The sequence below is a fragment of the Rhipicephalus microplus genome, chromosome 2 (genome assembly GCF_043290135.1).
Source record: "Rhipicephalus microplus isolate Deutch F79 chromosome 2, USDA_Rmic, whole genome shotgun sequence".
Lineage (NCBI taxonomy): Eukaryota > Metazoa > Arthropoda > Arachnida > Ixodida > Ixodidae > Rhipicephalus > Rhipicephalus microplus.
The window spans coordinates 79,234,390-79,256,642 of NC_134701.1; the positions used below are offsets into that span (position 1 = coordinate 79,234,390).

Below are 22,253 nucleotides of genomic sequence, written 5' to 3' on the forward strand. Positions count from 1 at the left end.
TCGCTAAGAGCAGAGTACCTGTTCTGCAGTGACACTCTGAATTCATGTACTTTCCCTCTCAGTGCTAGCTCATTGATTGGCTTCTTGCGTATCAGTTTCTGTCGTTCCTTCTTCAAGTCTAGGCGGATTCGAGCCCGTACCATTTTATGGTCACTGCATCTTACCTTGCCAACCACTTAGTATAGGGAAAGTTATTAGACCTCATTGTAAGTTAAATTTGAATTAAAAAGTGGATAAAAAATAACTTGATATGAGTAGGAACCGAACCTGCTACCTTCAAATAACGCGTCCTATGCGCTACCAACTGAGCTAACACAGCGGCTATCCCCCATCCACTTTATTGGGCATATATGTGAATTAAAAGTGGAAGAATCAGTCAGCAACACCAGGAGCCATGGCAGCGAGTGTGGAACACTCTTCATCAGCCTAGTTGGCGTTACTTAGCACCATATATATATATATTTATATATATAAATATATATATATATATATTTATATAAATTTATTTATTTATTTATTTATTTATTCATTTGTTTACTTATATACATATGTGTTTGGGGGGGGGGGTGCGTGTGTATTGCTTCCACCATCTTAGTTTCCTTTAAGAGGTGGCAAAATACAATTGCTTATATATATATTCCCCTGAATGAGCAATTGTCATTTTTTCCAGCTCTTGAAGAAACCCGAGGTGGTGGAAGCAATCTACATGATGTTCGCAGCAAGGCTCTGCACACGAAATGTTTGCACTCATAGCGCAGGAAATACTCAGCATGCTTCATCTAAATAAGCGCATACTTACGAAAGCCTCATTGCCATAAGTTCTACAGCAGTCGACGAACGCACCCAAAAGTACAAAATTGTGTAGCTTGGCCGAAACAGCCCATTTTTTCGATCGTTCATGAGTCTGGATATCATCTGAAGTAAAAAGAATACATATTTCAAATTTAAATATACAAGTGATACATTGAAATGTCAATGTGTGCAGCGAAATGTTTTTTTTTAACCATTGCTCATAAATGTTAGCAACATTGAAACTGCCGTCCTCTCCAGAAATATTCTTTCTATCTAATTTGGTTAGTACTAAGCAACGTGCAATGTAATATTTTACACTTTTTGATTTCGTGTGAGTTGTTTTGTGTAGGATGTCCTCGATCAATTAGTTTATTTTAGATGCGCGGTCAAAGCAAAAGGATAGGCCGTACTGTTCTGAAATATTATGACTCCAAACAGTGTGATGATGTAATCGTTGATTTCTTCGCCTTCTTTTCGGTACTTTGTAGACTAAAAAAGAAAGTGCCGGCCTCTAAAACACGAAGCACTTCGTAGATATTCATTCATCTTTGCATTTGCGTGCAAATTCCGAAGCAGGGAACTAGAGAAAAAATTACAGCGTGTCCATGGAATGAATGATGATGTGTTGGGCGAGGTGTCCATCAACCCATCCGTGCTTCCATCCATGCGTCCATACGTCCATCTAGGGAACACTTCAAGTACCATCATCTCGCTCTTTTTATGATATATTGGTCATGTACAAGAACCGCTATCCAGCGGACAATTCAAGGACTAAACGAAAGTGTGTACCACATTTCTGCTGTCAGCACTTTGTTAACACCGTGAGTGTGATAACGACGACGCCGTGCTACGTTTTCCGTAACATGTGGACAGGCGGATATGTGCTCGATGGTGGATACGTGCCACTGGTATGCATGTATGTGCCACAGGTTGCGCACTACGACAACGGGAGACGCACAAGCCACGCCATTAGGAGCTTCGCCCCTGAAGTGAGGAACAGTTGGTAATTTTGGAACACGCCTAGCGCGCAACCAAAGGTAGTGTCACTCTGGGCTTCGGGCTTGACTAGTAATGTTTTACGCGGCTTCTCCTCTTCAGCACTACTAGAAGTTTTTTCTGTTTCTCGCAGATGTACCTTCCGCTGATGCACCCGCCTGTCAATGCAGTGCCTCGAGGCGTCGCCATAGAGCTACTTGTAGCAGCTTCTATTCTAAGGGGAAGTCGGGGATCAAACATTGTCTAATCCCGGCACCAGGTGCATCAACTACTGGTAATGCACTCCACAAACTAAACCGAATCGCCTGCACGCCTTTTTTATGCAACGTCTCCGGCAGGCACCACCCATAATGCAAACGCTCCATTTTTTGAGGTGCTAGCAGCTGGCTAGCATAGCAAGTGCATCTATACGAGTGGTTATCTTAGGTGGAGCCACCTGTCGCAGCTACAAGGGTCTCAGAAGAAGTAATGTTGCGTGCCTGGAGGACGACGCCGACCGCCCTGCTGCCCTACTTGAGGAGCTCACAATGCCTGAAATTGCTAACCTTCGGCGTAGATGCGCCATGATTACTTTCATGTAAAAAAGTCACAGTTTTGCCTCGAAAGCGAAGCATTAAACTTGATAGCAACAAATTGGAAGGTCTGTTGCAGGATGGCTACCAGATTGAAACGTGCCCCACGTTTCTATTGCACAAATTATGCACTAAACGTAGTCTCAGGTACAGATAAACACCAATAAGCGCCTCAGTTGTCACTTCACTGTGTCTGAAAAGCGCGCTGTTTTCGCAAGCGTGGACGATGCAACGATCGCAGTGACCTTTGTGCACCCGGTGACTAAAACAGATTCGTTCCAGCAAAAGCCGAATGCCAGTCAAGAAGTACGATCCTCGCTACCACGAAAGGGCGCGCAAGGAGCGTCGACCCCCTGCTCTTGCGGCCCAAACTGCGCTTGGGAGATATGAGCACGGCCGCCGCGTCATGACGATGTTGCTGCGCGCGCTCATTGCGCTATCTTGCTGGTAATGCTGAAAACAGGATAGCACCCCCCCCCTCCCCCGAGAGGCCCGTGAGCAGTGGTAAGTAGTACCTATAGATAACTTGCAATTTGAACGTTCAAGATGTGCTGCTCGGTGACTCAGTGGTTAACGCACCCCACTCATGATCCAGCGTACCCGAGTTCGATTGCTGGATTTTTTTCTGGATTTTTCTGGATTTTTTCTTTCTTCCATTTTCATGTATGTAGATACGTATACATATACGGTGAGTAACGGCAACGCCGGCGCCGGCGGCAAAATCCAGCCGAGTCATATTTACTATCGCAATAAATCAAGTCCCGCCGTGAGTGGATGCGCGCAATAGCAGCAGTGATGGTTATGTTACTTTTTTCGCAAGTAAACCATGCAGACGCTGCACTCAGTTCTTTTCGCAAGTGTGAAACTCTCCAGCCAATAGCATTATCACTAGCCTTTGCTTCATTTTTTGTTCTTTAAAGTGTTCTGCCCATCAAATCTGTCTATAATAATTTTACGTTATTAAGCTGCACCCACAACATAAACGTACTCTCAATCATGGTGTTCTGTGCACTCGTGCTAGTCTGTTTTTTATAATAGTGGTCCCGTATTTTCGTGCAGTTTAGGGCAAGGAGAGTACCATTCCCTGTTTTGTTTGTCATTATCGAATGTACACAAGCGTAAATGATGATTGATTGCTTTATATGGGGGGTGTAACGCCCCAAAACCAACATATAATTATGAGAGACGCCGTAGTGGAGGCCTCCGAAAATTTCGACCTCCTTCGGTTTTTAACGTACACCCAAATCGGAGCCCACCGGCCAGATTCAAATGACATTTTCCCCACAATCGAAAATGCAGCCGCCGCAGCTAGAATTCAATTTCGCAACCTGTGGGTCAGCAGCCGAGTACCTTAGCCACCAGACCACCGTGGTGGGGCCAAGTATATGTCCTGCGTAAATAAATTCTGTATGGCAGTATTGATGCCTGAGGCATCCTAACGATAAAACTCCAGAATATAGTTAGACCTTTGAGCCCCGTGTGCTTTTCCTATGCCTTGGTGATGTCAGCGTAGTATTCTTGTTGTTGTAATATTAGCTATCACATCAACTTCGACGCCTCCCGGGTCATTCGCACGGAAGGTAGCCGCACAAAAAGGCAGTTTTTAGAGTCTTTGCATATAAAAACAACACCTGGAAACATTTACAGCCCAACTGGGACGTTGCCGAGTGTATACTTGCACGGTCTGCACTACCAGTGGAGAAAACGCCGCAGCAACATGAAAGGCGGCAAGAAGGAAGATGGAGAGGAGAACACCACAAGGAAAAGTCGCTGGCGTCCGATCGGGCTGAACAATTACCATAAAAAAAGGGACCAAATCGGTCCAGAAACGTCGGTTCAGAATATAGTTTTTTTTTAATTTTAACATTATAAATGTTAGACTAAAAGAGGCGAGAGCGTTTATTGATTTCGCATGAAGTTTTACGCATTCAGACAGATCTCTGTTAAATATGTTAACGTTTAGGTTCTCAGTTGCTGCTCAAACGACACCTCTTCCCCCACACCACTCCACGCACGTTCACGGTGATGGGGGTGTTTCCTATCAACTTGAGTGGCATTCGGGGGCAGGTCAAACATCTGAAGTTTCTTTGTTGTATGCGCCCTTCATGCAACTTAGATGGGCTGGCTTGTTTGGTCTCTGCGTCAAGTGTATTAACGAACTCCATTCACGCAGTTTCATCCGCGGGTAGCACGTACGGTGTACGGGGAGATGTTGTCACTTCATACTGTATACGGTGCATGACGGCGACAGCAAGAAATATACGTAGTGTGTTTATATTATTGCTCTATCGCAATAAAACGACATATCAGTGCAGATTTGACTACTCACCTCTAATGATTTCGCTATTCCTGCAACATACACTGAATGAAATCCTGGAAAGTAATTAACCTCCGGTACATGAGCGTAGTGGTGGATTCCGTAATCGTCCCACAGCTGATCCAAATATTTCTTCGTCGAAGGTTTGCTTAAAAGCTCTGTCACGACGGTTGCGTTGGCGACAATGCTAATGAAACAGACGGCATTAACAATCCCAATGAACAACAAAGACAAACACATGAAACTCCATCAACATACCAATTATGATCGCAAGCACTAATATTGACACACAGTTAAGACGCACACAAAGGAAGGAAGTTCATCTGAGGCAAAACCTTCAACCTTTCTTGACCCGAGCATCAATAAAGGTATTGCTCAGCGAGCGTGTTCTATATTTTCGTCTAATTTGCCCTAGTAATCTCTCCCTAAGAATTGAAAATATTGCGTAAGAAAGAGTTTCTCGGCAATAATGCCAAAGGTAATCCGCTGGTGTGATGACTCTATTGCCAAAATTTGCGCCAGATCCAACACATTGTGTGAATTCAATCAGTGCGAATAAGTGAAGGCTCGTTCACTTCGAAGATGGAGCGGCCAGAGCAGGAAAGTGGCCAATCTTTTCTCCCAAGGTGAATGCGGGTGGAGAACGAGGCTTCTAGCTGGATAGCTTGGATGACCAATTTTTCACCGACTGCCTAAGCTCTACGTTATGCTACAGTCATTCAGAACACCACGTGATGACGGCGCGGTGGTGGCCTTGGCGTAACTTTCCGCAAAGCAATACCTTGTGATTGCAACACGTGCGCAAAAGCGTGAGATGCCTTGTCTCCTTGGTCGCGCTACAGTGAAGATAGCCGTGTGGTCTGAACAGGTACGTGCCCTTGCCACCTGGCAACTTTCAAAAAACCGCTTTGCCACTCCCTCCCCCCTTGCTGTACACGAGCCTCAAGTGAACCTGTGTCACTTTTCCTGCATTAACCCTAGCGTTACCAGGCAGATCGACGCTCTGTCCACACAGAGTAGTTTTTCGTGGACTTCCCAGGATAACTCACTGCAGGGAGCCTAAAGGGTAGCTTATAGTCCAACACCCTGTTGGCGCACAGTCTTGACAAAGGTGAATAATCATTTTTCGGGTCTCACGAGGTGAAAACACCGTATATCTATAAGACAACCAATAGTTGATGTCTGCATGAATTTTAAACCACCAGGCGGTAATTAACGTACACTAACACCGCACATGCATTCAACCCTAGCACATCGCATCCATCGAGATGAAACAGCCGCCACAGAGATCTAACCGGCCGCTTTCGGGTCAGCAATTAGAAACTGTGTGGCCGCGGTGGCCTTGATAGCAAATGCCATTAGGCGTGGTAATTTGAACCGTCCGCATATCTCACGTAAAGCCATACGTTCACATTAGCAAGGCAATACAAGGTTAAAACGAATAGACAGAGCTGGAATCAGAGTTAAAATAAGCGTAGCAGGTCTAAAAGCGTACGAGGTCTACATGATCAACCCAAAATAAGCGAAACGTATACGCGAAAAGTTTATCACTGTATTGCTTCGGAAATAATACAGTTAAGTTACTGACAGTATAGGAAATGCTGCTCAAAGCACCCGTGAATTGAAACATATAACGACATGGGCTCCGTCATAAAACAAACTTTGCCAGATTCTGAGACCCTCGTTGTATTCAACAGTAGTAATGAGCTTCATACTACCAACCTAAGTCATCTATGCGCTGTTGGCGGCGGGTTGGGGAAAATCTGCATTGTGGTTTTTTGCGTGAAGCAGTGATTTAGTGTAGAGTTGTACGTATACATCTGCCCCTATTGATAACAGTTAACATTTGCTATTGTTCACGGATACTTTTTAGTAGACACGTCCTACCAAAAGTGTATAGTGAATATTGCTGCTCTGTTAGCTGGCGCAAGGTTCACACGACCGATTCGGAGCTCTAAGCAACGAGCGAAGGGTCTGAGTACACTCTAAATAACGAAACACTCTAAATAACGAAGTTCCAGTATTCGTATTCTTTTTAGGTCAGTGTTACATTTCAGCACATAGAGCCATAAAGCAGCAACATGTCGATCAGCTCATGCAATGGTGAATGTGAGTGACATGTCACCCTAAAGCTTCAATCACAACTAAGGTCACATGGCAGACGACGTTTTATCGCCGATAAAGACTAAAAATGAACTTTGGTTGTGCCTAGTTGGTACAAATTTCTCAGTGTTTCTGTGATCAATTCCCAGTGGTCCATCCTGTTTTACAATGAAATGATCAGCCTGAAAGAAAAATACTTCCACATCAACTCAAGTTGGCGGCATCTAGCGAGAAAAGAAAAAAACGCACATGACAATACACTATGACAGCTACGCGACGTTCCAACCGGCGCAATCAGCCACGATCCCATATTCGCGGGCTCTGTGGTGTTGATAAAGTGGCGCCATCTCAGAAATGAGCCTGGAAACACTCATTTTTGTGCTAAACTTGCCTAAATAACCACTGATTTTGTCGTAAACATGTTTAACATGATTTGAGAAAAATATACGCAAGTTTTTAATACAAATGTTTATTCAAGATTGATCTGATGAGTATACTGGGGTGTGCGTTATATAACGCCGATTTCGGCGCATCCTTAATGTGGTAGTAACAATGACAACGTTATAACATGTCGAACGACTTGTGATTGCTAGCCTCATGGCTTAGCTGATCCTACACGATCAGTCTATTAATGCCGTGTCGGAAAGATGCGGCTGACATCGACGCTGGGCCAAAGAGGACGCCACCATTCGACCAAGCGCGTCACTCCTCCTCCCACCAGCGCTTTTCTATAGCCGGCGTCATGACATACAAAGGGGTAGACAACCTGACGGTACTTGCTACTTACACGAAATATCTCAATTTTCGTGACAAGCTGAAAGGCTACCAAGCGCAGCGAAAAGAAGCGCGGATGTCGCATACGGGGGTTGAGAATCTCCCTAACAAATTCTACTCCTGGTGGGAAAGTCCTACACATTTACCGCAAACATGGACGTCATCGATGGAGCCACGGAATAAATGGCGCCGTGGAAATTGCTATGACATGCACATCAGCCTATACGATAGCGAACACTGCGTCTCGATAAGCGTATCATTCATGTGTTGTCCTGCGCTAAGTGTAGCTCCACTGCTGAGGAAGCACGTAGCATGGCCATACGGCTATTCCCTTTCGTAAAGCTTTCACTGCTCCGTTTACTGAAACGCAGCAGGGGCAAGCAGAGCAGCAGTTTGCTACCTCACACTTGAACGTCGGAGCGACCAAACCGAACCCGGTACCTTCCGCATTGGAAGCGGACGCACAACCATGTAGCTACCACTGCAGTTCAACCATCCAGCTGCAGCAGTGGCTTCATAACACACTACTCCCCTTCTTCAGCACACTTCCGCCCTAGTGCTCGGTTAAACGAAGGGCATAGTGACTTGGGAGGGCATCCAGGTTGCGGGAAATCGGTGGCGTGGAACGGCCAGTTCAAAACATAAGATCGCTCTCTTTTCAAACTATCGTGTTGGCTACAGGGCTTATCAATTATGTGCAATGTGAGAATTATTGATTGATTGATTTATTTATTGATTGATTGATCGATTGATTGATTCATTGATTGATTGATTGATTGATTGATTGATTGATTGATTGATTGATTGATTGATTGATTGATATGTAGGCTTTGACGTCCCAAAACTACCATATGATTATGAGAGACGTCGTAGTGGAGGGCTTTGGAAATTTTGACCACCAGGGGTTCTTTAACGTGCACCCAAATCTGAGAACACGATCCTACAGCATTTGCACTTCCCTTGAAAATGCAGACGTCGCAGTCGGGATTCGATCCCACGACGTGCAAGTCAGCAGCCGAGTATCTTAGCCACTACACCCTCCTGGCGTGGCTGCAATGTGGAAAGTCCCAGGTTCGATTTTATGTCAGACTGGAAAACCATCGGTTTTCCCTAAAAGGTAGAGGAATGCACTGCCCTCAGTTTCGCTCTACTACGCCCGATGCAGCGCGAAAGCCTATCCCATGTACTACCAATCAATCCTGTCCTGTGAATTCTGCTGGCCCGTTGTACCTGCAAACTTACTACATCTGCGCACTTCTATTCATAACTCCTGTCACACAATCGCCTTTTCTCATAAACAGGCCCTGAAACGCTTTTTATTCAAGTAACCATGGAATGAATTAACTGGAATAGCTTATTGCCTCACGAATTTAAGGTCACCATTTTTTTAAGAATCCGCCCAGTGCGAGTGGAGTTACCCAAGATTTGTCGCATGCTGCGATTGCATTCTCTGTTCTGTGGTCCCGACGAAAGCATTGGAAGCTAAGCAGGTAGGGATGGCAGGGGCAAAAAAAAAGTCATGAGCACCTCGTGAACTTGAGCACTTTTTTTTTTCTTTTTATTCTTCGAACGCACGCACTTTTTTAATGTGATCATGCGCGCACGGGTGGACAATTCACGGTCTCTCCCGGATATCTCTGTAACGCCCAATCACGCCATGTTCAAATAAAGCAATTGCTGATAGATGGACTTTTTACGAGTGTTTTATGAGCGTCTGCCGTGATTTTTTGAGAGAAGGAAAAGGAATTTTTAATTGATTTTGATAGTTTATTGTGAATTCCAGGCTGCCTGCTGCGCTATAATTTTTGGCTCACGTGTTGTCGGGAGCCTCTACTGCCAATCGACGGCGTTTTATGACCATGCTCAATGAGTGTTACAAGGCCCATTCAAAATGCAGTTTGTTACACATTATGACAAGTGGTTACCCTGCCCACACACTAGGGGCCCATCCCATGTTCATTTCTTTTTTATTTTAGTGAAAGTATTCTTCACCCCGGTTTATTGTTGGACCTACTCTGCTCTTTTTCTGTCTCTTAAGTTTACACCTATAATTTTCCTGTCCTATCGCTCACTCAGTTGTCCTCAATTAAAACTGAACTCTCTTTGTAAGCCTCCAAGTTTATGCTATCTAGAAAAGTACGAACTATATACCACTGCTGTATCCCTTCCCCTTGCGAGCAGTCGTAGAGAATCATTTATGATTTGAGATACTTGCCTAATGTGCTGTATCCCATCCTTTTTCTTTTAGTTGTTTCAGTCTCATGTTTCCCTTCCAAGGTTACTTTCTGCTCTAAGTGTGCATATTCCTTTGCAGCTTGCAGTGTCTCGCCGCCCATGACAAAGCTCTGTTCTATGCCGAGACTGTTGCACATTAGTTTAGTTTTATGCATACTGAAGTTCATAACCACTCTTTTTGATTTACGCGTCCAGTTCCTTAATCGTGGGCTGTAATTCGTCCCCTGAGTTACACCTACCTAGTGCTCGCTTATTCATCTCTGAAGATTTGTGGACTCCAGAATGTTCTGTAAATCCCTGGAGGCGCATTTTAGCCCACCAGAGCATTGGTGAAATAGTCGAGTGACTTTCGCGTCACCGGTGTAATACTTCCAAGCGCACTTGTGGTCTGGTGGACGGTAGAACTAAGCACATTGGGGTGGGAAATTAGTGGCGTCCCAACCCAGAGCCGTAAATCAGCGACACGTCGATCACAGCTTGCAGCGGCGAGTGTAAGTGAGACGTCGCGATAAAGCTTCTATCACAACAAAAGTCATATGACATATGAATTTTTATCGTCGTTAAAACTACATGCGCCTAATTGGTAAATAGTTTGCAGTGTTTGTTTCATTCCTTCTATTTAGTATGTCCTGCTTTACAGTGAAGTTTTCAGCTTGAAAGAAAGACTAACATGTAGTCGAGCTCGACATGAACGCTTGCAGTAGGAAAATGGCGGCTATCGATTGCCGGGCCTAAAGATAAGGTCTTGTTCTCTTTCTCTTCGTCCTTTAGGAACTATGGACGCTAGATATCTTCACGGAGACAGCAAAAGAACATGATATCCAGAGCACTTTAACCAGGAAGCTTCAAATTTTAAAAGTTGTCACCATCTTTCGAAGCTCATACGGTTATTAGAAAATATACTTCCCACTTCTCTTTGGGCTTGTAAGACACATCATGGTCTACTATAGACGACCGTACTGCGACGCCAGATGAATCGTCAGGAGTTTAAGAAGATACTCAAGCTGAATTACTTCCCGTATTTATATAGGCATACGCCGTGAGGCCGAAAGTCTTGGCACCGATAGTACCTAAAAAAGCACGGGCCTCCTAAAGATTGCCCGCTCACCTGAAGCACCCCACCCTCTTCCTTCAGTGTTCTTCGTCGATATGTTACCGCTAATTTGGTGAAATCAGCGGGAAAACTGTGAGCACAAATGCGCAGTATTTGGGCTGTGATGAGGTCCTTGTGAAATAAGTAACTACTAAAAGAAGTAGGACCACTCCTTACCCTAACTGGTTTTACTTGAAGCGATCGCCCCCCCCCCCCCTCCCATGAAGTGAATGGCTGGATTCACTCCGGCTCGCAGCAAAATCAATTTCTGGAATTTCGCGCCAAGCCTATCCAGTCAAAAATTACTGCAACGACAAAAATGTTCCTAGCGCTCTTATTTTTCCTCAACAAGCCCACCCTCATCACCCATATGCCATGCTTTGAAATATCGTAAAATAAATTCACTCTCTCTCTTGAAATTTCGTAAAATAGGAGCAAGTTCTGCATAACGATAAGTAAACATTTTATCAGTCTTCTTAACCAGTGGCGAGCTAATATTACACTGAGATGCGCGAAATGTGCAAAAGACGTTTTTAAATCTAGCGAAAGCTGACAATTTGGCGATAGTCGAAAAGTGTCCACATGCTTCTTAGTGTACGAAAACAACACTTGTGCGTTGTTTCGCGAGACCAGAGCTTTCTAATTGTATCCTTTGTTTTTTTTTAATTTTAAAGTAACATACGTATTTCAGCTTCAGCATTACCTGTGTCACACGAACCCGTTCGTAAGGCTTTACCCTGTCGCCACAACTCTATCGACTCGCTGAAGTAGGCACGCTGCTACACGGTGGTTTTGAATGGCCCTTGAGTGGCTCAGCCGTTTATCGCAGGAAACTGGGTGGTGCTGCGGATCTATATTTATAGTTCATGTTACTTCATGTCAACACATTTAGGTTCACTTAAACACTCAATTGTGTCTGCTGATGTTGGCTGAATATTTTAATATTTTGTTTTCTACTAGTTATCAAGGAATATTAAGATTTATGGTACTGAGCAGAGAAACTGGGCGACCGATAAGCAGTGAGACAGCACGCTGATGACGAACTTGTGGCTGCTGCCGAGGGTATGTGCACTTCGCACATTTCAACTGACAAGAATATCTTATTAAATAATTCACAACATCCAGATATACTGCTTTTAAAGTCTATTGGCTAGATTACTTTTTTCTAATGGTGTTTCTACTCGTAATTGCGAGTACACCAAGTACACTGTGAAGAAGAGGACATGTTCGCGCCATTTTCACTGCATCCCTCAATGGCCATCCAGTTTATGTGGAATTGTGGGATGCTTCACTGACTCGACAGACTATTCACTCAATTGCCTTCGAAATCACCCGTGTAGCAGCTCGTGCTTGACAATGAAATGAGTAGACCATCGGCTCAATGGCCTTCCAAACACCCGTGGTTCACGGGCATAACAATGGAGAAACTGCATAGCCTCTTGTACCCATCACCTCGAATTCCTTTGTGAAGTCGATTCACTTAGCACATCATGAGTAATTAGCCCTTATGAAAGCTTGTCGATATGTTATCTGTTACGAACAGATTTTCGAGAAGTACGTTTGTATTATTAACTCAAGGCCATGTGAAACTCGACAACTAGAAATGCACAGTTCCCAGATTCCACCAAATTTAGTACATACTCTGAGAGCAGATGTAATGCCCAATAAGAAGCACTCACCTTTGGTGGAAGGCGATGCCAAATTCAGACTGATGTGCCTTCGTTGCCGTTTCTAAGAAATACACAAAGTCTTCGGGGTAGGGTGGTGCCAATGATGCATCATAGCGGTACAACGACTCAAATGTAATTATAGTGCATAAGCCATCGGGTGGAAATACGTATGTCTTGCTGTCAAAACCTTGACCAATAGTGCACAGCAGTGATCCCGGTTGCAGCGGTACCTCTGCAAAATGAAGAGCCTATCGCTTAAGTCACCACAAGGCTGACAAGAGCACCACACGTAGATTGAAGACCGCAAAATACGGAAGCCAACAGACCTTACAGGGCCGATACTGAGAGATAATTCTCATTCTAAAGTTCTCCAGTGAAGTTCGCATTAATGTTGATGATGATGATAGTTTTATTTAGTGAGGAAAGTGAAAAAGACCTAGACTAATCAAGAAGGGCATATTCGGTATACATCCATTAATTAACATTGTCGTATGCAATAGACTCTACGACAAGCTACGTCGAACGTCTACGGCGGGCGACATGCATGGCAGTCTGTGCATTGTCATTGTGAATATGAGGCCTCGCTCCAAGAGTTCAAGCGGAATAACAGTGGTGTAAGCCTTTTTAAAGCATAGGCTGCATCAGGGCGCGAAGACGCTGCATATTTCACATGTGCTAACAATCGAGTTACACACGTGCAACGGAGCGTCCGACGTACGTTGCTACACATGATGCTCCTCGGGCAGTGAAAGGCCCCTGTTGGCAATTATTTATGAATCGCGTCTCACCCTTTGTGACAAATGAAAAAATAGCAGCATATCCACGGAGTGAATTATGGAGAGTGGGGCGAAGCATGAGTCCGTCCATGCGTCCGTCTGTGTGACCGTCCATGCGTCTGTTGGTGCACCCGTCCCTGCGTTCATTCATGCATCCGCCCCTGCGTCTGTTCATGCGTCCATCCATGCATCTGTCTGTGTGTCCGTTCGTCCATCTATTCAACACTCCAAGTCTCACCATCTCACATCTTTTTATCATATATTCCCCATATAGAAGCACCGCCGTTCAGTGGACATTCTATGGACTAAACGAAGGGTGGCACACGCACACTTTCTTACGCCTTGCGCTTCGGGTCTACTTCCCACCTTCAACCACCTTGAGTTCATGGTATAAACTAGTTCACTGTATTCATGGCACTGCAGCCTAATGCTCGCAAAACCTTTCTAAAACCAAGGAGGTTACGCCCAGTGAGTATAACGTAGCAACCTTTTCCTGTCAGATAGTGCTCAATGTACATGCCAGTGGCTGCTAATGTGAAATTAGAGACAGGAGGATTCAGCTTTTAATTTCTTACGGCTTGCGCTTCGTATCTGCTTCCCCCCTTTAACCACCTCGAATTCATTCATGGTATATACTAGTTCATTGTATTCATGGCCCTGCGGCTCAACGCTCGCTAAACCTTTCTAAAACTAAGGAGGTTACACCCAGCGAGTATAATGTAGCAACCCTTTCTTGTCCGATAGTGCTCAATGTACATGCCAATGGCTGCTAATGGGGATCGCAGCGTGCGCGTTGACTCAAAGCCGAATGCTCCTGTCTCTCATTCCCAATTAGCAGCCATTGGCATGTACATTGAACACTATTTTTTTATTGTTAAACAACGCACAGAAGAAATCTCTCACCGGCACCACCTTGGAGGTCAAATGTTATACCTAATTTGGGTATGTGCCACAGGTGGTTACGTTCTACGAGGGACGCCCAAGCCACGCCATAAGGAGCTTCGCCCCTAAAAAGTTCTACGCGAAAACACACTATACGTGGTTAGCATGGCGTGACCTTCGGTGTGATGCTACTAAGCTCAAAACGTCGTGGGAAATTACGTGACACTACCCATGACTTCTTGACCGAGAGTAGGCAGGTATGCCCCGCCGCGGTGGTCTAGTGGCTAAGGTACTCGGCTGCTGACCCGCAGGTCACGGGTTCGATTCCCGGCTGCGGTGGCTGCATTTCCGATGGAGGCGGGAATGTTGTAGGCCCGTGTGCTCTGATTTGGGCGCACGTTAAAGAACCCCAGGTGGTCGAAATTTCCGGAGCCCTCCACTACGGCGTCTCTCATAATCATATGGTGGTTTTGGGACGTTAAACCCCACAAATCAATCAATCAATCAAGAGTAGGCAGGTCGCTGATTACGGAGATAAGAACCATAAAAGTAAATTAACACCGAGGCGTTTTAATGGGCTATACTACGGTAAACAATCCTACGTTCAACACTCAATATTACCGCACACCTCGTAAGATATTCTCTAATTAGAAAGCAATGTTCGCCACTAGTAGTGCACTAGTGCCTCTTCACTTGATAGTGGGATAATCATAAGATGAACAGGTGAAGTGCCTCAGACTGGCTGGCCGACGTTTCGATAGGAGGACCTATCTTTTCTTATCGAAACGTCGGCCAGCCAGTTCGAGGCACTTCACTTGTTCATCTTATGATTACCCCGCTACGTTCTTTCTATCTGTCGGCTCCCATCAAGATTTTGGATTTCCTCACTTGATAGGGCAAAACAACTGGCGTCACTAAAGGCGAACTTGTGTATGCCCACGCTGATTACGAGGACTTGAAGAAAATTAACTACTATTTGGGCAGGGTAAAAATAACACTCTGCGGAAAGAAGACGCTGCTATGCACAGGTCAGTCACATACTGTCACATTGTTTGGCAGCCAAGGAGCTTACAGCAAGGCTTGAAAATACAGAACGATTTATTAAAACGAATCTATGCCGAGAAGTAGATAACGGGAATAACTGTGATCGGTCGTCTAATAATCAGCATGCGGGGTATTGCATCTGCATTTACACGCGCGGCGTTGAATGCTGGAGGCACAAGACTAGTTCATACGGAAGGCGGCTGGCGGAGGGGGGTGGGACGCAAAGCGGCAAAGTGACTCAGTGAAAAGCGGTACCGGACCAATTTTTTGGTCACCCACCATAGCTCGCCGCTGTGCAGCAGCAAAGCGCAACGCCCTGCCCCGAAGCGTGGCGTTTGCGCTGTAGGAGAGTTTGTGTATCTTCAGAAGAAGTATTGCCATGTGATAGCGACCCACGTGCAAAAGTGCGAGATGCCCGTCTCCCCTGTCGCGCAACCAGCCAAAGGATGCGTGAAGTCTAAAGAGCAGCACACACTCGCTGCCTCGCCACTTCAGCAAGCCCGCTTGCCCGCTTTTCCACGCCGTCTTCGGTGTGAATGAGTCTTTGCGCTGGTGCTCGCGTAAGCTCCCAAATGAGCTCGACCGTTCGCTTCTTGAGTGTAATCTTAACAAAATGAACTGAGGAAATCACGAAGCTTCTGATTTACTGCGGCGTATTCTGCGCCGAGCGTTGCTAAATGCTATTCAAACCAAAGGCGGCGCGAAAGGAGGCAGGCAGGCAGGCAGGCATGCTAGGCAGGCAGGCAAAGAACTGTATTATTATCTGGAGGCGGTGCTCAATCTTTTTTAGAGGGCGATACCGGTGGGCCACTATACCACGATGGAACGGGAAGGTTAATCTCCACGGCTATGTCGCGGGTCCTCTGGATGGCCCTACGCTGGTCCCCTTTGTAGTGGCTTGTGAGGAGACAGGCCCAGTCCGCCTCCGTCGAGGGAGACTCGTTGCTCTCGCGCAACGCAGGGTATTGCCACAGCATGTGTTGGAGAGTACATTTGGGATGACGACAGCGCGGGCACCCCAAATCTATGCCATCTATGTATGTAGAGCAAATTAGAGGTGATGCATACGCCTCCGTCTTTAAGCGTCGTACAGTTATGGACTGAGGTTTTGTTAAGTGTGGGTGTGGGAGTGGGTATTTCCGCCGCTCCAACTGGTAGTGTTGGTAAATGTCATTAAAAGATAGAAATGGGTGTCTTAAGAAACAAGTGACGTCCTCAACCTTTGAAAGGTTCTCTCTGGCGTGGATTGTGAGCCCTCGCGCCTGGGAGTGAGCTAACTCGTAGCCATTAAGGATGGATCTCTGTACGTGTCGGCCAACGTGTGCCGGGAACCAGATTATGTGCTTTTTGTCTGACCAATTGGCAATAGAGAGAACGCGCGTGGCTTCCCGACAAACTGAGCCCGTCATGAAGGCCCGTGCGGCTGCGCGCGAATCCGTGTAAATGGCGGTGCGATCGGTATCAGTGAGAGCTACTGCCACAGCGACCTGCTCGGCGTAATCAGCGTTTGAATTCTGTGAAGTCATAGACGACAAGTATTCGCCTTTGAATGTTCTAACCACTGAGAAAAAGTGGTCCATATAGCGTACTGCGCTGCGTCTACGAAGGCCACGTTATTCTCCATAGCGGCTGTGGTACTGAGTAACGTGAAAGGGGCGAATAGGGGCTTTTCGAAGTGGCAGGGCAGCGAGTGCACGCACCCATTCAGACCTAAAGCCTCTTTTGGCTCGCCACGCGGCTATTATGCGGCACTGCCCCGCCGCAGTGGTCTAGTGGCTAAGGTACTCAGCTGCGGACGACCCGCAGGTCGCGGGATCAAATCTCGGTTGCGGTGGCTGCATTTCCGATGGAGGCGGAAATGTTATAGGCCCGTGTGCTCAGATTTGGGTGCAAGTGAAAGAAACCCAGGTGGTCAAAATTTCCGAATCCCTTCACTACAGCGTCGCTCATAATCGCAGGGTGGTTTTGGGACGTTAAACTCCCCATATCAATCAATCAGTGCCGCACTGCTGCGCCCCGAATATGCCCTAACGCCACCGGCTTGTGGCACTCTGAGTGGCTGCGGCAAAGCGTCAAGCTTCGGCGGGCGACCATAAAATCTGTCCTGTAGCTATACGACCTCCGGTTTCGTTTTCCATCCGCTTTCACTTCCTGAAGAGGAAGTTTACCTCGCTTACCGCCGTGGCCTTACCCCCCCCCCCCCTTATTTTTCCTTGTGAACGAGCCTCAAGAGCGTTTGCTGCCGCAACCTGAACAAATAAAAATAAAGAGACATTAGCCCCGAAAAGCTGGAGTGGCACCACTTTGGGGGAGCCTGGGTGACGTCATGGCACAGACTCGTCGATGTCAGCCGCGGAACGCATACATAATGATACGTTTGCTTCTAGCGCTGTTCCGCAGCTTGTTTTCGCTTTTTGATTGTTTCAAGCTGCACATGAATTAACAAAACAAAATTGACTATGTTCCAGGTATAACAAAAAAAAATTTAGTTTGGTTCCGCAGAATCACGCAGAAGTATCTTCTGATCGATTTAGGGTTAGCAGTGCGACACATACCTTCTCACCTTTTTCACATTGCCTACGACCAAATAGGCAACGTCAAAGGGGTGAAAATGTATGTGTGGCGCTGCTAACCCTGATAAAGGATTCCATTTCTGGCCACGTACGGAAGCCGCATTCCGACGGGCGTGAAAAGCAAGAACGGGTTTCTGCTTGAATACAAGAAAATCATTGGCGAATAATTATGTCATTTTCAGACGGAAGACACCCTATACTTGCCTAATTAGGTTGTGTTGTTCAAAGGTACTTCCTTCTTTTAGGAGTTATGAGGGTTTCTCTTTCTTGGTTAATTGTATCAGAGTAATCCACGTATTACCGGAAAGCGCTTTCACAGGCGCGCCAAGACCAGCGTTTGCGTGGAGTATCGAGTTTCGAAAAATAATCTCGAAATGCGCTCACCCTAGAATACGACTGCCGCTGTTGTGTCTGTTTTTCTCGTGCGCTTTCTCCCTCGACACGTTCTATAGCTTGTTTATCTCGCCATAATTTTGCGGCTTCAATAAACCGAAAGTATTGAGGTTAAGTGTAGTTGAGCTTATGATGGAAAATTCTTGTTGCTTTCAGATTTTGCCTTCGTACAGAATCGTAGCCATGGTGTGGTCGTGCTCTCAACTACCGATTCCACCTCATAAGTGAAATTTGCTTGCAGCTGATTATCTGTTGGTGGAAATGACGTGTAGACCAGTCATTACATCATAGAGGCGAAGGATGTTTATTACTTGGGCCCAGAGGCGGGCGTAGACAAAGCTTTTTTGGGGGACAAGGGACACCTTTTTGAAATTGTCATCTTTCGATTTGTGTGCCATGATGGAAAAAAATATCAGGAAGATGGGTCACGGGATCAGTTTTGCCACCTTTGGATACGCCTTTGTTTAGGCCCCGTCGCCGAGTGCGCCATAGAACGATTTCATTTCGACTTTTTTACGTCTGTGTTGTTGGCATTTGCTATAAGCGGTGCTCCCACGGGAACTCACCATTACTGTTTGTGACGCATCGGTAGAGCACCCCATCATTTCATGAAAATCGGGGTACAAGACAACATAATCCCAGGCGACTGTTGCGAAGAAACCTATACACATGATCCCGATAACATACATATCTCCACATTTGTAAAATCTTTGTGTTTTCAGTATTCGTTTATTTCACGAATATCTTTAGTTAGTGTTTATGGCAGTCATATTCGTGTAAATTTTCTGTTGGAGGAACCGCAATTATTAAAATCATTTATGATAATTGGAGATGCCGGCGTAACTTGCACGGTAAAACGCAATGTACTTCGCAAATTGAGATCGTCTTTTTATTTTATTGATATGATATATAAGGTAAAAAGACGATCTCAATTTACGAAGTACATTGCGTTTTACCGTGCAAGTTACGCCGGCATCGGTAAAACGCAATGTAATCCACGTACATTGCGTAATCCACGTACATCGGTAAAACGCAATGTACTTCGTAAATTGAGATCGCCTTAGTTTTATCTGTGATACTTCTGAACACATGTGTTCCAATCTATGAGTCTGTGCCTATTTGTACTCCCGTTAGCATCATTTAGCATATTTTTAGCACCCATTTGTTGGTGTACGCAATCTAAACAGCCATTGTCTTGTCCTGGAACATCATTTTCAGAGTAAATATTCCACTCACACAGGAGTTTGCCTACTGAGAGGTAAGTAAAGAAAACTTTTTACAGCTTCCAAAACTTTCACTCGTTGTAAAACCTTTCCCCCTCATTGCGCCACGATATGCGACAAGCGGCACCGGAGCAGCAGTCCTCGCCGCCAAGTCGCATCAGCGCGACCACAGCGTCGCCAGCGTTCGTTCTCGGGGCTAATAGCGAAACGGCTCTGTGGACCAGAGGGCAGAACAAATGAGTGGAGAGGCAACAGCGCCCGCGCTTTTTATGAGCAACGCTTCTTATAGTGATACCCGGTCGGTGGTCGGTGGTCGATCCATCTGGTGTACTCCGTAGGAGTCCCTTACCGTACAATAGATGGCAGTGTCCCACAGAGATGCGTAGAAACTGCAGCTGGGTGACGATATACCAGATGGTACTATGCGCATTCTGTGTTGTCATTTTCATTTCCCGTCTCGTTTACGAGAAGGCGCTGGCCCTTAGACATGCGTGCATCAAAATAGACTCACTGACGCAGTGCATCGAAATAGTAGGAAAGGAACATAGGCCCCTGTGGCTAGCATTTTTGGATATCAAGGGAGCGTACGATAGCGTGGTTCAAGACGACTTGTGGGGAATACTGGACATACTAGGTGTGGAAGATGGAGTCACTAATCTTCTAAAGGATGTCTATAAAGGTAACAAGGCAGTTATAATGTGGGAAAACAGGTATCCAAACCTGCAGAGGTAAAACGGGGGCTTAGGCAGAGGTGTCCTCTATCAGCCTTGTTATTCATGATGTACCTACAAGGAATAGAGGCCAAACTAGACAGGAGCGGACTGGGCCTCAACCTCTCTTTCGTCAAACGAGAAACAAGGAAAACTCATTGAACAGGAACTACAAGCATTGATGTACGCAGTTGATATAGTGCTAATGGCTGGCAACAAGGAAGATTTTCAGAGATTCATGGACATCTGCGGTAATGAGGAATATTGCTTTGATTTGAGATTCAGTAAGTAAAAATCAGCAGTCATGATTTTTAGTGATAATGAATGTAGTGGGCTTAGAATACAGGAGATCAGGCTAGATATAACAGATAAATACAGATATCTGGACGTATGGATAAGCAATAGGGCCGAGTATCTAAGGGAGCACAAAATATACGTGACGACTAAAGGTAACAGGAATGCAGCGGTGATGAAAAAGAGGGCACTGTGGAAGTACAATAGGTATGATGTTGTGAGAAGAATATTATTACGACGTGTATGTGCCGGATTGATAAGAGGGAATAGAAGTGTGGACTTGGGAAGAAGAAGATCTCTCGGCAGTTTTATCCGGTGCGGCCTCGCCATCCCAGCTTCCGTTCAATAAACCCCCGTACCCCTACTTCAGGCGTAACAGAGTGGTGGAAGGTGCTGGGTACAGTATACGTCGACGAACCACGGAGCCACAGCTGTTCGAACTTCGCCGGAGCCGTCGTATTGCCGGTCTGCCACCGACACCAACTGCCATGGCCGAGAGCGAAGGTCACGCCTTCTCAACCACACAAAGGTCAGTGCCAGCTGCACCTCGATATCACTATATGGAACCCCGCCCGTTCGCGGGAAGAGCAGGAGAAGATGTGGATGCGTGGCTGACACAGTACAAAAGGGTGAGCCGGTACAACTGCTGGGATGCCACCGACCAACTGGGAAATGTCGCGCTGTTTCTCACGGAAACAGCTCTGATGTGGTACGAAAACCACGAAGATTCCTTAACAACGTGGGATCGTTTCACTGAAGAGCTCAAGAAATGCTTCGGCGACTCTGATTCAAAAAAGAAGAGCGCGGAGCGCACGTTGGCTCAAAGAGCTCAGACTCCTGGAGAAACGTGTACCACCTACATAGAGGAGGTCCTGATGCTCTGCAAGATCATAGACCCGTACATGACTGAAGAGGACATGGTCGGCCACCTTCTGAAGGGTATAGCAGAGGACGTCTACAACTTTTTGATAGGCAGGGAAGACCTCACTTCCGTCTCCGCCGTCCAACGTCACTGCCGTACTTTTGAGAAGCTAAAGACCCGTCGTATTGCCCCGAAATTTGGTAGGCTGGCAAATGTAACAACGGTCGCCAGCGTCGACGTGAGCCCGCCCGCCGACCTTGCCGCTACTATCCGGACAATAGTGCGGGAAGAACTACAGCGACAAGACACACTGTTCCACGACACCATCCGCCATACGCCTACCTGTTCATCCTACTACCCGGCCCCGTTCGCTCCCCTGCCACCATCAGTATGTGTGACAGACGTTCGCGAAGCTAGGGCTTCGTGGCCACGCCGAGACTCATTCGCGTCTGACCAGCGGTATGACCAACGTCTTCGTCCCGGCCCCGCCCCACAGAGGCGCGCAGCTCCCGTTCAGCAATCTGCTCCACCCCGTTCGGTTAGGCGACCCTACACAGCCCAGCGCTCTCAGCAGTGGTTCGGCGAGCGACCCCTACCCACCTGCTACAACTGTGGCGTCGAAGGCCACATTGCCAGGTACTGTAACTACCGGCAGCCGCCGAGGTACGACTGGCCACCGAGATCCCACCTGTCCGACTTTGCACAAGCACCAACGTTCCCTGGAAGCGCATCTTACGAGACACCAAGGCCGCTGCGAAACCGTTCTCCAGCCTCTGACCGCAGTCTGACACCCCCGCCAGCCCCTCGCTCCAATCGGTCGCCGTCTCCTAGGCGCCGCTACCCTTCGCCGCCTCCGGAAAACTAGGCAGCGCGGCCGCTGGGGGTGAGGTCGCTGGTGATTCGCTGCAAGAAGAGATACCTCCACCGGTGCTTATGTTTAAAAA

The 22,253-nt window shown here is 46.4% G+C and overlaps 1 protein-coding gene across 1 annotated transcript in view; it reads right to left on the minus strand.

Annotated features, from left to right (window-relative positions):
• Positions 1 to 22,253, minus strand: part of LOC142790022 (uncharacterized) — a 167,732-nt gene that overhangs the window by 114,986 nt on the left and 30,493 nt on the right. Inside the window, exons 4-6 of the mRNA XM_075885039.1 lie at positions 12,562 to 12,784; positions 4,690 to 4,864; positions 800 to 915 (exon numbers count right to left, since the gene is read on the minus strand). Coding sequence (XP_075741154.1) covers positions 800 to 915; positions 4,690 to 4,864; positions 12,562 to 12,784 — 514 coding nt within the window. The remainder of the gene's footprint in view (positions 1 to 799; positions 916 to 4,689; positions 4,865 to 12,561; positions 12,785 to 22,253) is intronic.